This window comes from Cervus elaphus, chromosome 20 (assembly GCF_910594005.1).
Source record: "Cervus elaphus chromosome 20, mCerEla1.1, whole genome shotgun sequence".
In the NCBI taxonomy this organism is placed as follows: domain Eukaryota; kingdom Metazoa; phylum Chordata; class Mammalia; order Artiodactyla; family Cervidae; genus Cervus; species Cervus elaphus.
Window position 1 is genome coordinate 49,416,995 of NC_057834.1, and position 20,350 is coordinate 49,437,344.

A 20,350-nucleotide genomic window follows, 5' to 3' on the forward strand; every position below is an offset into this window, starting at 1 on the left:
GGAACTTCCATGATAAAAAGATTACATTGGCTGCCATGCTGAGAACAGACCACAGGGAGCAAGTAAGGAAGCATGGACGCCAGTCAGGAAGCTATTACCATCCCGATGAGAGGCGGTGGTGGTCTGAACACAATCATGGCAGTGAAGGTGATGAGATGTGGTTGAAATTTCAGGTACATTTTGAAGGTGGAGCTGACAGGTTTTGTTAATGAATTGGACATGGGACATGAGAGAGAAAATCAAGAATGGCTACAAGGATTTGTGCTTTTAACAACTGCAGGAAGTAGTTATTTACTAAGATGGGGGAGTCTGTAGGAACAGAGGGTGAGGAGGCTATTGAAGAAACGAAGATCACAAATTATATGCGGTTTAGACATACAAAAGTTTGAGATGCCTAATTAGATATCCAAAGTGAAAATGAGGTCGCTCGGTTGTGTCTGACTCTTTGTGACCCCATGGACTGTAGCCAGCCAGGCTCCTCTGTCCAGGCAAAAGTACTGGAGTGAGTTGCCATTTCCTTCTCCAGGGGATCTTCCCAACCCAGGGATCGAACCCGGGTCTCCCTCATTGCACACAGATGCTTTATCCTCTGAGCCACCAGGGAACCCCTAGATATCCAAGGGGTGATACAAAAAGGATTTGGATATGAGTCTGAAGTTTAGGGAGAGGCTGAGGCTAGAGACACAAATTCATGCGTCATCAGCACAGACAGCCACCTGACTAAAGAGCACAGAAAGTAAGTGAAGACAGAGAAGAGGTTCAAAAACTTTGCTCTGAAGCATTTCAACATTTACAGGTCAGTAAAGTACAAAGGATTCAGCCAAGACTGAGGAGAAACAGCCAGCAGAAGAAGAGGAAGTAATGAAATTCTGTATTTCAAAGAGGAGAAAAGTTACCAATTCAAGCAGAGTGTCAGACAAAGCTTCTCGGTCACTGGATTTAAAAACACGAAGACCACTGATGAGATGACAAGACCTGCTTTGGTTAAATGGTGGGGATAAAGGCCCGATGAAGAAAGGGATCAGCAGATGGGAGAGATAACTGGAGGGAGAGGTAAGGATGTGACAGCATGTTCTTTTAAGATGGGAGATATTATAGTATGCACATATGCATGCTAAATCACTTCAGTTGTGTCTGACTCTTTGCGACCCTTTGGACTGTAGCCCACCAGGCTCCTCTGTCCACTGGATTCTCCAGGCAAGAAACCTGGAGTGGGTTGCCATGGCCTCCTCCAGGGGGTCTTCCCTACCCAAGGATTGAACCCAAGTCTGTTTAATGTCTCCTGCATTGGCAGGCAGGTTCCTGACCATTAGTGCCTCCTCAGATATCTTTATGCTGATAGGAATGACCCAACAGAAGGAAAATTAATGATACAAGAGAGGGAGGAAAACTGGTAGAAGTAGATATATATAGGTTGTGATTAACTTTTGGTTAGGAGCACCACCAGTCTGCAGCTAAATTGCCAGTTGTAATGGGAGCATGTGAATGTTTTTGGATGATTCCATTACTTTGGCCACCTGATGAGAAGAACTGACTCACTGGAAAAGACCCTGATGCTGGGAAAGACTGAGGCAGGAGGAGAAGGGAACGACAGAGGCTAAGATGGTTGGATGGCATCACCAACTCAACGAACATGAGTTTGAGCAAATTCCGGGAGTTGGCGATAGACAGGGAAGCCTGGTGTGCTGCAGTCCATGAGGTTGCGAAGAGTCGGACACAACAGAGAGACTGAAATGAACTGATTTCTTCAGTGAACTAGGAAACAAGGTCATCAGCTTAAAGGGGCAAGAGGTGTGAGGTATGAGAAGTAAGAAGGTGTGACAGTCATCTAGAAAAGTGAGGAATTAGAAATCAAGATAAAGTTATTGGAAAGGACTAAAAGCCTACTTGAATTTAGAGTAGGTGGTATGATTGTGTCTAACCAAGTACAGCAATAAGCTTTAAACTTGTAATAAACTTGCATTTTTTGCACCAAATCTAAAAAGGCAATGTTTCCTACTCTAAACTCCACAGGTCTACAGTCAAAATGCACTGAAAATACATTTTCAAGGGACTGTACGTAGGGCCCTAAGGAAAACTAATCAAGAGTACTAAAAACTAATTCAAAGGGAAGAAAACTTTACTGAGTAGAGCTACAGAAGGGCATCACTTCACAAACCTGTTCCATATCTTAATGGAATCAGCAGCTGCTGAAAGGATAGCAATATTGTCTGAGCTGAATGACAAAGTCCGCACGTCACTGCGATGACCTCCGATGGTAATTCTGTTTGTCCGGACAGGCTGAGGACCCGGCATGGAAGCATTCAGTGAATATAATTCCACCAAGTTGTTCTGCAGCAGGAAAACCGCCTTTAACTCTCCTTGAGGAGTATGAATCAAGTCAAAGGATCTGCATGAGAAAATATTCACAGATGTTCAAATGTTCCAGCAACCATCTTCATTTTCAGCGTTAACTTTTTTCCAGGAGAAAGGCTTTGCAATGCCCTCCACTTATAAGTTAACAAGTGTAAAGGATTTTACTTATAAGAGTGCTCTGAGTATTGGACAGTAGTCAAGTACAGGCTACGTCCAAGAATCCTGAGCTCAGATACTGGATCTGATTTGTTTCTGTGTGTGTTTTCTAAGTGACCTAAAATCCTTTTGGAACACGGGTTATCCATTTTTCTTAGTAATTAGCAGCAGTAAAGAACTATAAATGAAAAGATAAAAGGCTATCATAATGAAACAAATAGAAGACGATGAATAAGTGAGGCCATGGTGAGCAGGAGAAGCTGAGTCCCACAACCACTGTGTCCAGATATAATTTGTAGCGACTGCTTACAAATACCATGAAAAGCTGATACAACTTTGCATCTTACTATTTCTACAACACTCCAGATACTTCAGCTACTACATTTTCACTCACTTGATTTTGGCAGAAGTTTTGATATTAGCCACCCGTTGGATTTCATCTTGCAGAGTCATTTTGACATTGACTTCAAGGTCTTCCTCCTCCTCATTGCAAGAATTTAATCTAAAGGAGAAAAGAAAAAAAGAGTATCATCCTATCACTTTTTTAGAAGTTATGCTATTACTCGAGTCAAATTTTGGTCCGAGACCAACAACCCATGTGGGAAAGTCATTTGACCACATGGAATTACCATGAAAATTAAACAATGAAGTGTATGTAGAAATGTATTGTGAACCACAATGCAATTAATATAAAGTATTATTCCATCTAACAGGTACCCTTAATAAATGGATTCCAAATGTAGAAGTCCATAAAATTGCTAGGGATGAGTATTCATAGTTCAAACTATTTCACTGATGTGTTTCTGGTAAGCTTATCTATCTTTGGGACTTTTTAGAAAATCCATTAGCCTACACTTAGCAACTCAACCATGTCAAATAAACCAGAGGTCTCACAAGATCTGCTCCAGCAAATAAAAAATTTAAGAAAGGATGACTTTTTGAGACTTGATAAATTTCAACCACTGAGAAACTGATTTCTAAGTTATAATGACCTATATAAGGTGATACTGTTCTAAACTTCAATTACGTAACTGTCCAACCAGTCTTCCTTCTCACAGACCCACGGGTCAGCACCAAGCAACCCAGTCCCCTTCTGTATAGGCTGCTGTCATTGAAGACACACTGCTAGCCTCTCAGAATTAAATCCTTTAGAAAACTCAAAGTCACTCAGTCGTGTTCCACTCTTTGTGACCCCCATGGACTATACAGTCCATGGAATTCTCTAGGCCAGATTACTGGACTGGGTAGCCTTTCCCTTCTCCAGGAGATCTTTCCAACCCAGGGATCAAACCCAGGTCTCCCACCTTGCAGGCAGATTCTTTACCAGCTGAGCCACAAGGGAAGCCCAAGAATACTGGAGTAGGTAGCCTATTCCTTCTCCAGCATATCTTTCCGACCCAGGAATCAAACCAGGGTCTCCTGCATTGCAGGCAGATTCTTTACCAACTGAGCCATCAGGGAAACCAAATTATTATGGTAAGTTAAAAACTATACGTAGAAATTAAAACTTGGACTACCAGCACACCTTAAAACCTTCCCTAGCATTTAATGATAATTGGAAACAGAGTAAATATTCCTTTAAAGAAGCCCCAGTTTTTCTATCAGTATAATGTGGCCCACCCAGGGTACTTTATTGTAGTAAATATTAAGAAAACACACTTCGCTTTCTTTTTAGTTTTCTTCATCTTCTTGTCCATTTTCTTCTGAATTTCCTCTTTGGAAAGGATACAAAACACTTCTAGCACAGAATCGGTTCCCTAGGAAAGGAAAAGGCTGATGTGAGCCCGGGAGAGGCAACTTGTTAATTTAGCTTTTTCTCTGTAAGAACATTTCTTTTTCTTCCCTATTGGTATTACCATGGACAATTTAATCTCTCTGCAATTGTCGTCTCATCTGTAAAGCAGAAATATACCACTTTCTACAATGCTCCTCTGAAGACTAAATAAGAAGCTAATGCTTTTAAATTGTTTAGAAAAGCAGGGATTTAATCAGTGTTTGCTAATAATAACAGTGATAATAGCAATTACTGTTATGCTAACAGAAGCTAGAGAGTAGAGATCCACAAGGTACCATATAATGAAATCTTAAAAGGACCAAAGAAAAATTCTCGTCCACACCAAATACTAAATAAGTCTCTGAAAGGAACAGCGGAGTCCTTGTTATTTTGTCCTGAGCTTGATACTCACATGGCAAGCAAGAATCCTGCCTGTCCTGTCAACTGCAAGGTTCACAACTCGGTCCCTTCCTTCCCGCATGATGGATCCAGCTTTTCCGCATGTAAGGATGCGCTGCAGGAGAAGCAAGAGAAAAGGTGAAGCCTAACAGTTACTTCTGTTGACCCCTGAAAAGACAGGGTTCCAAGAAATGCAGGTGACAAAGATCATCCCTAAAATGAATATCTTCCCAGCATTCAACTCAACTGAAAGTAAGAAACAAAAATTAATTACATCCTCAGGAGCTTCATCCATCTCAAGGGTACCATCCTCTGCTTCATGTGAGTCCTGTATACCAGGAGAAGACTCTTTAATTTTCTTGGGTTCTGGTTCTTCTGGGTCTTCAATCTGTTTTTATAAAAATGGGAAAATAAGAAGTGAAATAATTAGTTCCAGGAGGTGACTCTTACCCCTAATGACTTAGAAACCTGTCTTCATAGCTACTGATAACTTCCATTTAGTGACCTTTCTGATCAAGCCTCTTTGATGGCAGCACACTTATCAGAATGTACTAAAAACAGACTACATCAAACACAAACAAAACATTATTCATCACACTAGTTTTAATAACTTCCCATAGTATAAGGACTATTGTTCCATGACAGAGTGAAAAAATGATGACCTCATTAATTTTAAAACTTTCTTAGGTGAAACATCTACCATATTCTAGAAGGAAGGATTCAAACTGGCATTACAAATTGCAAACGCACTGTATTGGAGATTACATTTTCTTCTCATATAAAGGAAAGATAAACTCTAGCCTACTAATGTCCAACCCATCAGAACGGCTACTGGATACACCAGCACATATCTCATCCCAGTGAAACCCTGGATAAAAGGTACACCACCTTTTATCCACACAAAATCTTTGAGGATCTGAGAAAAAGTTATAGATCTTCTCAGAATATACATATTTATATAAACATATAGAAATTCTACATAGATATTTGTTTGAGAGAAGAGGATCACAGATATCCAGAAGTCCATCCATGGACACCGGACAATCAAGGACTATCAAGCCGAGAGCCCTAAAAACTAAAACATTAACATTACCGAGAGCTGTAAGCCTAAAGCTATCCTTCTTCCAAGTGCAAATGAGCACAGAAATAAAACACAGAATGAAGGAAACAAAATTGTGTGCAAGTCACAGGTTATCAGTAAGAGAAAATTCCAATACAATGTGTAAGTACTCAGTAATTACATCTGATTCTAAATTCAACAAAACTATGTAAATGCTGAAATATGACCCTGCCCGTGATCAGAAAATAAGCAATTACCTCTTGTAGATAAGATATGTCCCAAGCCCTCAGTTCACTGTCAGAAGCCCCAGTGATGAGTCGCTTTTCTTCCGACACCAGAACCAACCCCCACACCTACAGAGCATAAAAAGATTCAAATAATATGATTTAAGGGAATCCAGGATATAGGACACAGCATCCCAAAAATCTAAGTACACTGTAGTCAAATCACTTTGGCACTGCAAAGTCTAATATACTGCAACCTTTTCAAAAGACACTAAAAGAAAGCTCACTTTTAGAAACGAAATGATCTAGGGTAGAATTGTTGTTTATGTGATAGCTAGCAGTTTCTCTGTAATTTCCTATCCTTAGATTTAGATAATGGCTGTTCAGAATAAATCCTAATTAGAAGCCACTCAAGTGATAATTTTAAGTCTGGCATTTCTTTGCTTTCAGCAGTGCTTACAAATAAAAGGTGCTCCATTAATGTCTATCAGAGTATCATTTTTAGACTCAAACATGCATGAATAAACAGTGAAAATAACAGTATTGTTGCAAATCAACAAAAAAGTCTAATTTGCTTTTCCTCCTCATTAATTCTAGGATGTGTATTTTCCTCATACATTCTAGGGTGTATATACACATGCACATACATATATATACACATATAAATCTATATAACTGAGTTATAATTAACATACATATTATATTAGCTAAAGGCATATAACACAGTGATTCAATTTTTATATATTCTGAAATGATCACCATAGTAAGAAGAGTTACCATTCCACTGACATACAAAATTGTTACAATATTATTGACTGTGTGCCCTGTATATGCATTACATCCCACAACTGGAAGTTTTTACCCCTAATTCACCTTCACCTCTGTCTAATATGAACAAAGCACAGAGGATACAAAGATGTAAAATATTCCTTGATCTCTATGGAACATATCTATGTTCAGGTAACTATTATAATGGCTACAATTTGCTATTTACATGTCACCAGGCCAGGCACTTGCTTGTAGGGAAGTATCACTATATTTCCCTACCATCATAAATGTGGACACTTATAATTTAAAGTGATGAAACCCATATTCATGGTTAAAAACCAATGTCAGGCCAATATTTACAAATGCCAGAGCAGCTCTATCTGCTCTGACGGTTGGCACTTTGTCTACCATACCAACTTCTCTCAAGACAATAGGTACCGATTATTGTTAGCAGTAAAGAAATCCGCTCTTCCTTTCTGCCTTGCCATTCTTTCCCTGGCCCCATAACCCCACACGTACCTCAGTTCGGTGGCCAACCATTGTTTTAAAACAGTGCTGGGTATCAAGGTCCCACCATTTCACCATGGTATCTTTCCCACTAAAAGAAGAAATAGGAAAAAAATCTTATTAGGAAGAATCAAATGAATATGAAGATCAAGGACTCATTTGTTGCCTTAAAAAAACATAATATACAGCAATGATGTCTAATGTTAATATTTACCTTTCTTTTAAAAAAAGAATCCTAACTCTCAAAACACTTCCCTTCTTTCCTGGCAAGAACCGAGTCAATGAAAAGCCATGGACTCGTCGCTGATTATAGCCACCCAACTTCCTTTCCCCTCTATAAAAGTGTTCTTTTTCCCTTGCTGAGTGGGAATGAAATCGCAATTCTCTGCTGACCCTAAATAAATCCATTTTTGCTGGGGGGTAAGAAAAAAAGAATCCTAATTCTCTATATGGCTATTCTCAAGTAGAAAAAATGTTCCAAAAATAACCTTGAATTCAGAGTGCTACAGAACATAAAACTTGGGCTGTGACACATCATTTCCATAGCCACAGCATCAATATTCCTTCATACTGTCTAACTCAGAAACAGCATAGCCTCTCTTGCTCCCTTGTCTTCCAATGTTCAGCTAATCTCCAGGTCCTGAAAATGCCTCCTCTGGGAAGTCTCTAAGCCTTGATTCCTTCCAATCCATTTCTGTACACAAATCTGAATCTAAGTCCTATTGCCTGAATTATATTTTAGTAACTTATGTGGTCTCTGTCTATTCCCATTGCCTCATCACATCCAATACACCACTGGCAGATAATCTCAATTTTCTAACTTTGCACTAACTCAAGATTCTCTATGAAATCAAAATCAAGCTCTTCGGCACCATTCCCCAAACCTCCCATTAACTGGCTCTTAATCTCCCTGCCAACAGGCTCTACTCTTCTTGCCTCAAATGCCTGTTCTCTGCTTCTTCACCAGTAGAAATCTATCATAATGCTGGTACCAGGATTAAAATTGGAAATACCCTAAAACCCGATTTACAAAACCTCTCCTATACAATCCTACCTCCCGGTGTCATTTCCTTTTCCTTACATCCCCTAAGCTATCAGGTGTATATATATTCTAGCAGAACTCTAGAGTCACTGCCTCATGTTATCTGAACAAGACACACCGCCACCCCTGTATCCTACCCCACAGGGACAAATCCACCACTTGGACAACATTTTGTGCTGCTCCTCTACACCGCTTCTGGTTCTTCTGTGGTTCTTACTAATTACTATGGTCCTTCTAATTACTGCCTGGCAAAACTTCGGATCTCAAACTTTCCTGGGTGGCTATTCCTTAGGAATGGTAACTATTACATTTAGGCTGAACTATATGAAATTGCTGGTATCTGACATATCACTTTTAACCCATACAAATGGTTCAACCTATTAGATGTTCGGGAGCCCTAAGTATGGGGTAAATAAGTCTCTTTTAAAGAGGCAGGCTAAAACAAACATTTAGTAGTCACATCTGCCCACTGTTCCATATTCGGTTTTCCTGACTTTCTAGGGATCCAGAAAGTAGATAGTTCATGCATCTGTCAAAGAGTTAAGGAACATGGAAAAGCTGATATCAGGGGAAAACAATGACAAATCAGAAAAGGGAATTAAAAAATGCTATAAAGAACTCTGCATAGCATCCATGATACTGTTGGGGAGGGAAGGACGGGGGAGAGGAAAGCAGAGAGAAATGGAAACTAGCACATGAGCTTGAGTGTAGTGTGAAGAAGTGAGTAAGGAATCAAGCAAATTCCTTCTGTGAAAGCCTGGCTGTGAATTCACCTAGAAAAAGAACTGGACACGAAACTGCTACTACTACCTTACCTCGTAACCAGCAGGTTCTTTTCTCGTAGAAACAATGCTTGTGTGATGGCATCCTTGTGTCCCTTTAGACGGTAGAGGCCACTTTCATTGATCACATCCCACACGATAACATCCGTGTCCTAAAGGAATCAAATCACATAGAAGAACTTTCTTTATCACACAACGCCTAACTTGACAAACAACAGGGTGTAATAGTCTTATTAGAAAGTTGACATGTAGTTCTTATAGAAAACTTGGGAAGCATACAGAAAAACAGAGAAGAAACAAACGCCAGCTGATTTCACCACCCAGACATGATCAACATAGACATGTTTTGTACACTGCTCCAGTCTTTATGTGTACACACATGCTGGTAACTGAGATCACGCCATTACTACCATTTTAGAACCTTCTTTTTCTCCTTTAATATATTTCTCTATTTCCACGTCATCAAAGACTCTTCTCATTTTTAATAGTCATGTAGTAACCAACCTTAAGGATATATCATTATTTATTTTAAATTTTTTCTATTTCAGCCGTTTAGGTAGTTACCAATTTCTGCTATTATAAATATGTGGAAACGACCATTTGTGTACATCAATCTTTTATATATCTCTGATCAGAATAAAGACTAAAAAGGGACATTCTTGGGTTAAAAGGTATTTTTTCTATTTTAATACCTTCAAATAGAATAATAATTTTAATGGATTTAATTTGCAATTCAGGGTGATCTCCAGAAAGGTTGCAGCAATCTAACGGTCCACAGGGACTATGTGTGACAAGGCCAGTTTTCTCTCCCTTCAGCACTGGGTATTATCAGTTGATCAAAACCACTGCCAATTTCACAAGTTGAAGCTACCTCAATATTTGGTCTGCATTTCTGAATACCAATGAGAAATTCTGTACATGCTCTGTGGTGATTACTGGCCTTTCTGTACCTCCTGTGAACTGTCAAGTCATGTCTTTCATCTTCCTTTGGGTCTGTCTTACTTGTTTATTGTTATTAAGACATGATATTAATATTTGCCTTTTACACCAGAACAATTAAATACTTTCCTTTCTTCATTGTCCTTTATTTTTTTCAATTTTACTTAAAAATGATTGACATATATCACTGTATAAGTTTAAGGCATACAGCATGATGGTTTAATTTACATATATTGTGAAATGATTACCATAATAGGTTCAGCTAATACCCATCTTCTTCTTTAAATCCATTAAAAAGAGAAAAAATTTCTCCATGTGATGAAAACTCTTAGGATTTACTCTTAACAACTTTCTTATACTGTTTTAATGTTTTAAAATACATTGTAAATATTCAAATATTAAGCATTTAAATTCTCCTTTCTAATATTTTTCCTTACCGATAGGCTTGAAGTCTTTTTATCAGATTGAGATCAGATATTTTATCACCTTGATATTAGATATTTATTTATGTATCTTCTAGTTTACTTAAAATACCATGATTTAATATTTAAGTCTTTGAGAATTCTGGTACATGGCATGAGGTGAAGTTTTAACTTAAAATTCCCCCCCACGTGGAGAGCCTATTGTTTAAGTACTACTTCAGAAGTGATCCATCATTTTTCTACTCAAAAATGTCACCTTTAAAATAAACTAATTAGGAAATATATATATACACACACACACTAAGTAGGTATATCAAGTGGATATGTTTCTAGTATTCCCATTTGGTTGCAATAATCTGACTATTTTGTATTAATGCCAGCTTGATATAACAGATTATAAATTATGACTTCATAATGCATTGTAGTATCTGAAACCTCTTAAAAAAAATCCAACCCTGAAAAAAAATCTGAAACCGTTTTATTAATTTTTCCCAAAACTCTGCTGTTTATCACTCATTTGTTTTTACACATGTGCTTTTAAATCATTTGGTCATATTAAAAAAAAAGACAAAAAAAATCTTTGATATATTTAATCTGTTTTATCTATATAAACTAATTAGAACATAAGAGTATCATCTCAACACTTTGTCTTGCCATTCAAGAACATGGCTTGTTTCTCTACTCATTCAAGTCTTTGTTACATTCTTCAGTAAAGTTTCACAGTATTTTTGTGTCCATTACTTAACACACAATTGTAAATGGAATCATTTACATTCTAACTGATGACTGAGATATAGGAAAGTGAGATATTTTACCAAAAGGAATGGCCAAGAAGCATCATTTTGACTCTGCCTTTCTAATATGTCTCATCCACCCACTTGTGTACTGTTTTGGGTAGGCAAATGTACAATGATGTCACATGGTAATTATCATGGACAGCCTCATCTTGTTCCTATATTTTACAGGCTTTAATCAGAGAATCTGATTAAAAAAATGGACTGCCCAATTCAAATCCGTCTCACTCTATACTACCTTTGATACTATTTTGTACACAGAGTGCCCACTGTTTCAGCCAACAATTTTTGTGAACAACCTGCTTCAGCATTAGTCTTATGCTCCTTTGGCAAATCAAAGTCTGGGCACCTAATTCAAGGTCTCACCTTGGATCCAGAAGCCAGCCTGCCTCCTAGCTGATCATACTTCAAGGATGTGATGGCTGCTTTATGTCCATTGAAGGTCACATTTCCTTCTCCACTCAGGAGACTGAAGATTCGGATAGATCCATCCTCATAACCAACAGCTAAGTGCAGCCCATCTGGGGAGGGACACAAGCAAGTGACTTCATGTTTAAGCCCCTGAAGGATGAGGATCTGAAATAATAAAAATTGAAAATAATGTAGAGGATGTAAGCATGTCATCAAGGAAAAAGTATGGGACTAATCAGGCATGGTAAAATTAAAAGCATCAATAATTCCAAATCACTCTTATGAATAATAATGAAACTCTGCATTCAGTTTCAAGTTCTTTAATACAGAAACTACTATTTGCACTAGGTAATGAAACATTCAAGAAAAGGTAAAGGTATACTACACTATTTCTCCAAAGCTCTACATTAGCATAATACATGCCAAAATTTCCCAGGCAAAAGAATAAATTACTAAGTCCTTATTCTATGTCAACACCAAATGATTTTCCATAAAGGCTTATAAACACATCCTTGCTTTAACTGAGCCCCATCTCAGAAACCAATGTGCATGGCACTAGAGTGCTACAGTGGTTTCTCCCCACGGGACTTTGAGGGACAATAGGGATCAAAGTATTAACCTCTTGGGAGTCTCAAAGAGAGTGGACAAGATCAAAATGTCTGTATTTGGTTTGGCAGAAGTGGTAGGCTTAGGAATTCAGAGTTATACAAAATATCAAAGGCTAGTTTAACAAGCCTTTGGCCTCATCTGCCTAAGAAGATTCAGTCAACATATTCCTTTTAAATGCCTAATATTCTATAACTGAGCTTTGCTGGTGGCTAAACGGTAAAGAATCCACCTGCAATGAAGAAGATGCAGGTTTGATTCCTGGGTTGGGAAGATCCCCTAGAAAAGGAAGTGGCAACCCATTCCAGTATTCTTGCCTGGAAAATCCCATGGACAGAGAAGCCTGGCAAGCTACAGTCTATGGAGTTGCAAAAGAATCAGACATGACTTAGCGACTAAAACAACTATAACAATTCTACAATTGGTTCTGAGGGCAAGTAGAACTTGAAAAGTGGAGAACTGGCAGAGAAAAACAAACATGCTGGGAATAATGATTACAAATAATTACCTATAAACATCACTACAAAGAAATACCTAAGAGGTAAGCTCCAATTTGGTTGTGCTTTTCACAGTTTAGTGTAGAAGAACACAATAGAATCTTCTCCACTGTGTAAGAACACAAAGAATCTTTTCTATTGTGTTCTATTTCACAACACAATACTTGGCTCCCTCGATCCAAAGATCAAAAAAAACAATTTCTAGAGACACACACATTAAACAAAAAAAATCTGTGCATAATAAAACAGACCCCTCCCACTTCTGCCTCCACCCTCAAATACCCATAAATCAGTATCAACCTGAATGACTGCTGGCTTACCTTCTCTCCTTTCCGTAAGTCCCAGATGAAAACATGTTCACAGGCTGGCACTGCCACATAGCGTCCTTTTTCACCACGAAGTGTCACAAAGACAATGTTACCTTTCTGGCTGCCAATAAGCCCAAAGACGGCACTGGCAACATAGCGCAGGTACTGCTTGGTGAGTCCCATGTTTTAACATCTGATACCGAAAGTGAGGCAGCTGCACCTACAAACAAAGAAGACTTAGTACTTCAGGCACCTTGGTTCTGCTGAGCTGGTGAACACCAGCTCTTCATCCGGAGAAGGCAATGCCAACCCACACTAGGACTCTTGCCTGGAAAATCCCATGGACAGAGGAGCCTGGCAGGCTGCAGTCCATGGGGTTGCTAGGAGTCAGAAACGACTGAGTGACTTCACTTTCATGAGTTGGAGAAGGAAATGGCAACCTACTCCAGTATTCTTGCCTGGAGAATCCAAGGGACGGGGAAGCCTGCTGGGCTGCCAGCTATGGGGTCGCACAGAGTGGAACACAACTGAAGTGACTTAGCAGCAGCAGTAACAGCTATTCATCATGTGCTTAAAAGCCTTTGACCCCGTGGCTGCTAAACCTTCATTTACTCTGAATATACCATTGACATAAAATACCTGAACAGCTTCATTTTTCTTTCACGGGTGACTCAACATGTCATCTCTCATTCCTCAAGTTTCAAAATGGTCACACCGTCATGCCCACCTCACAAATATCTGACAGTTGTTTAGGCTTCGATGCACCTGAACAATTTGCTTCTGCCCCCCAAGTTCAACTACCAAAGATTTTACACTGAGATTGATAGTCTCAGACTGAAAATATTTATCAATGAGCATTTATTGTAAACCTACTAATAATTAGACAAGCACTGATCTAGATGCTAGAGATATGGTGTTGAGTAAAACAAAAATGCCTCATCTCGTGTCACTTATCTTTGAGCACAGCAGCTCTCAAATTCCGGACGGTATCTAACTCACCCAAGTGGTTATGAAAACAGACAGTAGGAACCACCTCCACCTCACCTCCCTAGTGTCTATTTCTGTTTCAGTAGGTCTGGGGTGGGGCCTTTCAAGTCTGACAAGATCCCAGGTAATGCTGCTGCAGTTCCTCATTTTGAGAAGTACTATATGTGTAGGTTGATCCTTGATTTCTACATCAGGGCAGCCACCTTCCCTTGGCACAAAAAAATAATACAAATTGCACACTATTTTTGGCAGATGCCATCGTTCCTGTGTGACTGAGTGGGACACTATGTGTGTGCTGCATGCTAGCTGCTCAGTCATATCCGACTCCTTGCAACCCCATGGAGTGTAGCCCACCAGGCTTCTCTGTCCATGGTAATTCTCCAGGCAAGAATACTGAAGTGGATTGCCATGTTCCCCTCCAGGGGATCTTCCCAAACCAAGGATCAAACCCAGGTCTCCTGCAATGCATGTGGATTCTTTATGGAATGAGCCACCAGGGAAGCCCGAAATTGCTAAGTCAGACAATACTCCCCTCTATCTGCCTCCTAATAGAAAAACTTTAGCCTCCTAAAGTTCCCTGAGTTCCAAAGAGCAAATTTAATCAAAAGTGAGAAAATGCAGAAACAAAGAAATTAATCAAGACAATATATTAATAATTTAGCCATTAAACAAAATCAAGGACCTTTAGTTTCCTCTCAAGGGCTATACAGATGATATTGAGTCATGCTGCTACTGCTAAGTCGCGTCAGTCGTGTCCGACTCTGTGCGACCCCATAGATGGCAGCCCACCAGGCTCCCCCATCCCTGGGATTCTCCAGGCAAGAACACTGGGGTGGGTTGCCATTTCCTTCTCCAAGGCGTGAAAGTGAAGTTGCTCAGTCGTGTCCAACTCTTAGGGACCCCATGGACTGCAGCCTACCAGGCTCCTCCGTCCATGGGATTTTCCAGGCAAGAGTACTGGAGTGGGTTGCCATTGCCTTCTCCAATACTGAGTCATATCCTTGAGCTATTTTTCAGATATTGCTATCCCCACCAGGAGGAAGAAGTTAACTGCATGCTGACCACCAGCATTTACACCCAAAACTGGCTGGACCAGGTTGATGGTGTCGACTCCCAATTATCATGTCCACCAGCTGATTACACATCCCACCTCCTCTCCCTCATTTTGTCTTTAAAAACCTTTACCTGAAAGCCAATTGTGTGTGTGTGCACGCGGATTGCCTCCTTCCACTACCCTCCCCCAACCACACCGCACCCCACCCTACCCCACCTTCTCCTTGTTTGGGCTCGAAATATAAATGTTGCTCTCTCCCTCACCACAACCCCATGTCAGGAGATTAGCTTGAGTGCTCATGGGTGAGCGGATCCAAGTTTGGTTTGGTAACAACTGCACTAAATCAATGGAGAAGGCAATGGCACCCCACTCCAGTACTCTTGCCTGGAGAATCCCAGGGATGGAGGAGCCTGGTGGGCTGCAGTTCATGAGGTCACTAAGAGTCGGATATGACCGAGTGACTTCACTTTCACTTTTCACTTTCATGCATTGGAGAAGGAAATGGCAACCCACTCCAGTGTTCTTGCCTGGAGAATCCCAGGGACAGGGGAGCCTGGTGGGCTTCCAACTATGGGGTCGCACAGATCAGACACGACTGAACTGACTTAGCAGCAGCAGCACTAAATCAAATTCACTGGAAACACTTGATTATGGAGGAAAGAGACAACAGGTGAGGGAGATAACAAGCTTGTCTGTTGTATGGAAATATGAAAAGTATTCCCTGAAACACCTGTGCAACTAAAAACCACAATACTAAACAGTTTTTCAGAGCTGTTTTTTTTTGTTGTTGATGGTGGTTCAGTTTGGTTTAATGCTACAGGGTGTCTCTTTCAGAGTACAACCTCTTGTTTTAGTCTACTTTAACAGGGAAATAGTCAGTGCTTTTGCTAATATTCCTCTTCGCTATATTTTAATGACCACCCAGTGGCTTCATTTTTCTTCTAGGAACCAACATAAAGGCAGTTAAAAATTAAAGAAAGATAATATTAACATGGCAATAATGCTCTTAACCTAGGCCATTTGATCGATTCTTTCCCAATTCATCTATTCTCCTGACCCCAGCCTCTTAACTGTAATTGTTTCTTGGTAGTCTCTGGCCATCTACCACAGTACTTTCCCCGGAGACTTCATATAGCATGCCTAGGCCCAGGGACTCCCACATCTCTATTTCCAGTCCTGCCCAAAGACATAATATTAACTACAGAGCTCTGAGAACTTATCAGACATCTCCATCCAAATACCTTATAGTGTCACATTTAGTATGTATAAAAACAAAACTAACTTGCTTCCTGAGCCCTATTCATTTTTTTTCTGATTCTGAGACACACAACTCTCCAAGCCATTCAGATGCAAAACTCTGTAGTAACCTGTGGCTCGTTAATAATACTATTTAAGCAACCAATACTTTAAGAGTGCTTACTATCTGGTAACTAATACATAAAATGTATATAACTGAGTAAACGTGCAGATAATTACATATAGTAGTTGAGTTAATTAAATGGGTTAATACATGTAAAGTGAAAGCCACTTAGTTGTGTCCGACTTTTTGTGACCCCATGGACGATACAGTCCATAGAATTCTCCGCCAGAATACTGGAGTGGGTTGACTTTCCCGTCTCCTGGGGATCTTCCCAACCCAGGGATCGAACCCACGTCTCCCTCATTGCAGGCGGATCCTTCACCAGCTGAGCCACAAGAGAAGCCCAAGAAAAGCGGAGTGGGTAGCCTATCCCTTCTCCAGGGGATTTACCCAACCCAGGAATCAAACCAGGGTCTCCTGCATTGCAGGCAGATTCTTTACCAACTGAGCTATCAGGGAAGCCCTAATACATGTAAAGCACTTTTAAAAGTCCTTCACTATTACCTTGCACAGTACTATTCTTACCCCATTTTACAGACAAGGAATCTAGGTAGAGAGATGTGAAATAGCTAGCCCAACATCATTCAGTTGGTTTTAAATGCCAAAGCCAGGTTAGAATCTAAACTCCAACAAATTTCTTCTTTTAACCACTAAACTAACTTCTCTTTGCCTCTGTCCTCTCTCTTCAGAAACTTGTTTCTCTGAAATAGGATCCTTTCTCTCTTTCCACTTCTTTCTGTTTCAGCTCTTTATCACTGGGTTCCTGCACTAATTTTCTATGTAGCACTCCCACCTCCAAGGTTTTCATTCTTTCCTTTTTAAAAGTCATTAATACTACCTGACTAATCTTTTCAAACATGCTGTTCCTACCCCGAAGCCCTGTAAGGGCCAAACCGCAGTTCCCAAGAATTCATCCTACCTATTCCTCTTTACATCTCGCATAACCTTGTCTGTCAGGCTAGTTGGTTTCCCTCCTTGTCCTGTTACCTTGCCTTTCTTCACACTGTACTTAGAATAACGAACATTCTCCCGTCTCCCTAAGTGTTTTCCTCTGAGACCCACTTCCTTCGAGGCTAAAGTCTTTTGTATAATATCAATATTAGTGCTGGTCACTTGTGTCTCACATGCATATATTTCTACTCTTTTTTGAGAGAGTTCACAACTTAACCTTTCTCTATGCTTCTGCCACCCCTTCTTCCTAACCCACAGTACCCTAAAACATGCTTCTATGATGCGCTGCAAGGCTGGACCGCGGTAACAGAACTGTCAGACGTCCCTAAACCACGTCTTTAGACAGGAGAGTCTGAGGTGGGGGTTCCGGACACCCACCACGCTGCCAGAGCATCTTTTAAGCGAGCCCTGCAGGCGACGGTCAACCCGCTCTACATCTCACCGGTGAACCTTTGGCGTCCGGCCGCGTCCTCCCGGGACTCATAGTAATCCAGGTGCTCCTCTACCCTCAAGACCGGCCCCAAATCCCCCTGCCTCGTCTGCTGCTAGGACCACGAAGGCCTCTGCTGGGACCAAGCAAATCCAAAGAGCCGAGCAAAGGCGTTCGACCGCAGCGCACCTACGGTACCTACCTGGGCCTCCACGCGGCTCGGAGCAGATTAAACCCGCCCACCGAACCCACCCCTTCCGGGTCCGCTCACGGACCCTCTTCCGCCCAACGTTCCCTTTGCCTTCTGGGGGAAATGACGTAAGAGCCGGGCCCCGATTGGTGAGCACCAGCCGGGAGCGGAAGGCGGTGTTTCGCAGCTCACGGCTCCTGCAGCTGGCCATTCCAATCTCTTGGGACTTTGGCTCGTCTTACCCGCCTAACGCCTGGCAGGGGCTGTCCGGCGATGCAGCTCGGCCGCTTTCCACGAGGAACTTAGCCCGTCACGCTTGCCGCCCGGATGGAACCGCCGGAATGCTGTGAGAGGCGGGACGGAGGCCGGGAGGAAAGGCGGGGCGGAGCGGGCCGGGGGCGCGGCGGGCGGCGCGCGGGACTTGGCCCCGGCTGTGGGTGCGGGAGGAGAAGGCTGGTTCTGTCCGTTCTCTGCAAAAAAGAGCCTGCTGCTTTTCTTGCTGCTGTTGCTCGGGCTCGTCTCGCCTGAGGCGCTGTCAGGGACAGACGATAGAGGGTAGGCAGAGCCAGGCACGGGGAACAGTGCTGCTCGTTGCCCCCGGGGAGACACGCGCCCTGGGGTGCAGATGAAATTGGGCGTCCGGGCGCCCTGCTGGTTGTGGCCCCAGAGTCGAGTCTGTGTGGTCGTCCGTGTGGACTGGGCGTTCCACGAATCGAGAGCGGCTCGAATCAGGGCTGAGTAGGCACCGAGCCCAGGATGCTGAGTTGTCTGGATCCCCGCAGTCCCTGGAGTGACATTGGTCTGGCTTTCGGTTTCCGCTCCTTGGCCGCAGGAGAGGGAAGTGACCAGCGCTGACTCCTCCTTGCTTGGTAATTGAGGTTTTAGGTACTCTGTTACCAAGTGGGAATTAGCTTTTTTCTCTTGTAGTTTCGTCCGATTTATTCTTGGGCTGCCTAGAAGTGTTCTGCACAGGAAGGAGTTCTGATGTCTGTAGCTGTGGAAAATTAAAGTTAACATAGAGCTATATAAAATAAGACTGTCCCTTCACTTATTGTACAGGATAGCTTCAGCCAGCCTAGAAATTAGACTTTTACCTATATTATCTGATTTTCTTCAGGCGTCTCTTGAGTTTTTAAGACATGTTCACCTAGTCTGTCGTTTTCAAGAAAATTGCCATAGTAGAGAATGGATACGATCAGCCTGTAAATAGATGTAAAAGTGTAGATGTTTGAAAGAAGCTTACTGTGGGTTGGATGAATGAGAAGGGAAGTAATTGTAGCAATAGGCTATTATTTCAGTAAGTGTGATGAGGAATGGAGCCTTTAGGTGAACGTGTATGGGAACCTGGGCTTCCCAGGTGGCGCTAGTGGTAAAGAACCCGCCTGCCAGTGCAGGAGACTTAAGAGATGTGGGTTGGATCCCTGAGTGGTTAAGATCCCCTGGAGAAGGAAATGGCAACCCACTCCAGTGTTCTTGCCTGGAGAATCCCCATGGTCAGAGGAGCCTAGCGGGCTCCAGTCCACAGGGTCACAAAGAGGCGGACATGACTGAAGCGACCTAGGACGAATCGAGGTATGGTTAGTATGTCTTAAGGTGATGTGCATTATATTACATACATGAAAATGTATTTATATATATGAGAAATAAATGTGCTTCACTAGTCTAGATTCAGTCTCGATGATACCCTTTGGATTATCTGATTCTAAGAAATCTATTTTACAGTTGTGTAAACTGTTGATAACTAATGTAAATACTAAATAATTTTGTCTATAGACATGGAAATGTCTCTTAGATGTTTGGTTTTGCCTCATATACTTTGGGTTCAGTATTCTGAATCTATTAATGTACCTGATTTATGGGCCTCCCTTTATCAGCCATCTGGCAGGTTCCTTTGTGAGTTAAAAATCTTAAACCATGTTCATTTTTGTATATGAATGAGTCATGATTTTCTCTCTTAAAAATTGATGTTATTATATATTATGGGGAGGGACAACCACAAATAGAAAAAATAATTTTAATAAAAGTTGTTTTAAGATCAATTATGAATGAGTGCTAAGATAATGCATCTTATAAATTCCCAATACACCATTTCAAGAGCATAAACTTAGTTTTCAAAGTTTCAGAATTGCTCAATGTATTAATATTGTAACTGAAACACAGTAATGTTCTTTTAATATAAAGTTGGTAGTACTAACTCACCATTGGAGCTTGTGCTTTGGCTGGTTTTGAATGATGGTGTTAGATTTGACCTGGGTCACTGACACAGCTAGAAATATTTTTGTTATACTGTATTTATTGTTGACATAATTTGACTGCTTCCATTTGTTCTTTTGT

General features: G+C 41.1%; 2 protein-coding genes across 4 annotated transcripts in view; one reads left to right on the forward strand and one right to left on the reverse strand.

Annotated features, from left to right (window-relative positions):
* WDR3 (WD repeat domain 3) overlaps nt 1-18,371 on the reverse strand; it is a 39,239-nt gene extending 20,868 nt beyond the window's left edge. Inside the window, exons 1-11 of one of the 2 annotated variants that reach the window (XM_043875735.1) lie at nt 18,259-18,371; nt 13,057-13,264; nt 11,589-11,798; nt 9,101-9,219; nt 7,256-7,334; nt 6,002-6,097; nt 4,959-5,072; nt 4,698-4,799; nt 4,171-4,268; nt 2,906-3,013; nt 2,159-2,389 (exon numbers count right to left, since the gene is read on the reverse strand). In XM_043875735.1, the coding sequence (XP_043731670.1) occupies nt 2,159-2,389; nt 2,906-3,013; nt 4,171-4,268; nt 4,698-4,799; nt 4,959-5,072; nt 6,002-6,097; nt 7,256-7,334; nt 9,101-9,219; nt 11,589-11,798; nt 13,057-13,227 (1,328 nt within the window). In that variant the 5' untranslated portion in view covers nt 13,228-13,264; nt 18,259-18,371. Of the gene's footprint in view, nt 1-2,158; nt 2,390-2,905; nt 3,014-4,170; nt 4,269-4,697; nt 4,800-4,958; nt 5,073-6,001; nt 6,098-7,255; nt 7,335-9,100; nt 9,220-11,588; nt 11,799-13,056; nt 13,265-18,028; nt 18,086-18,258 lie in introns of those variants that run through there. The other variant, XM_043875736.1, reaches the window with a different exon arrangement.
* The window catches only part of GDAP2 (ganglioside induced differentiation associated protein 2), a 58,319-nt gene continuing 56,134 nt past the window's right edge, over nt 18,166-20,350 (forward strand). Inside the window, exon 1 of one of the 2 annotated variants that reach the window (XM_043875737.1) lies at nt 18,166-18,362. The gene's annotated coding sequence lies outside the window, so the exon portion shown is untranslated. Of the gene's footprint in view, nt 18,363-19,570; nt 19,589-20,350 lie in introns of those variants that run through there. The other variant, XM_043875738.1, reaches the window with a different exon arrangement.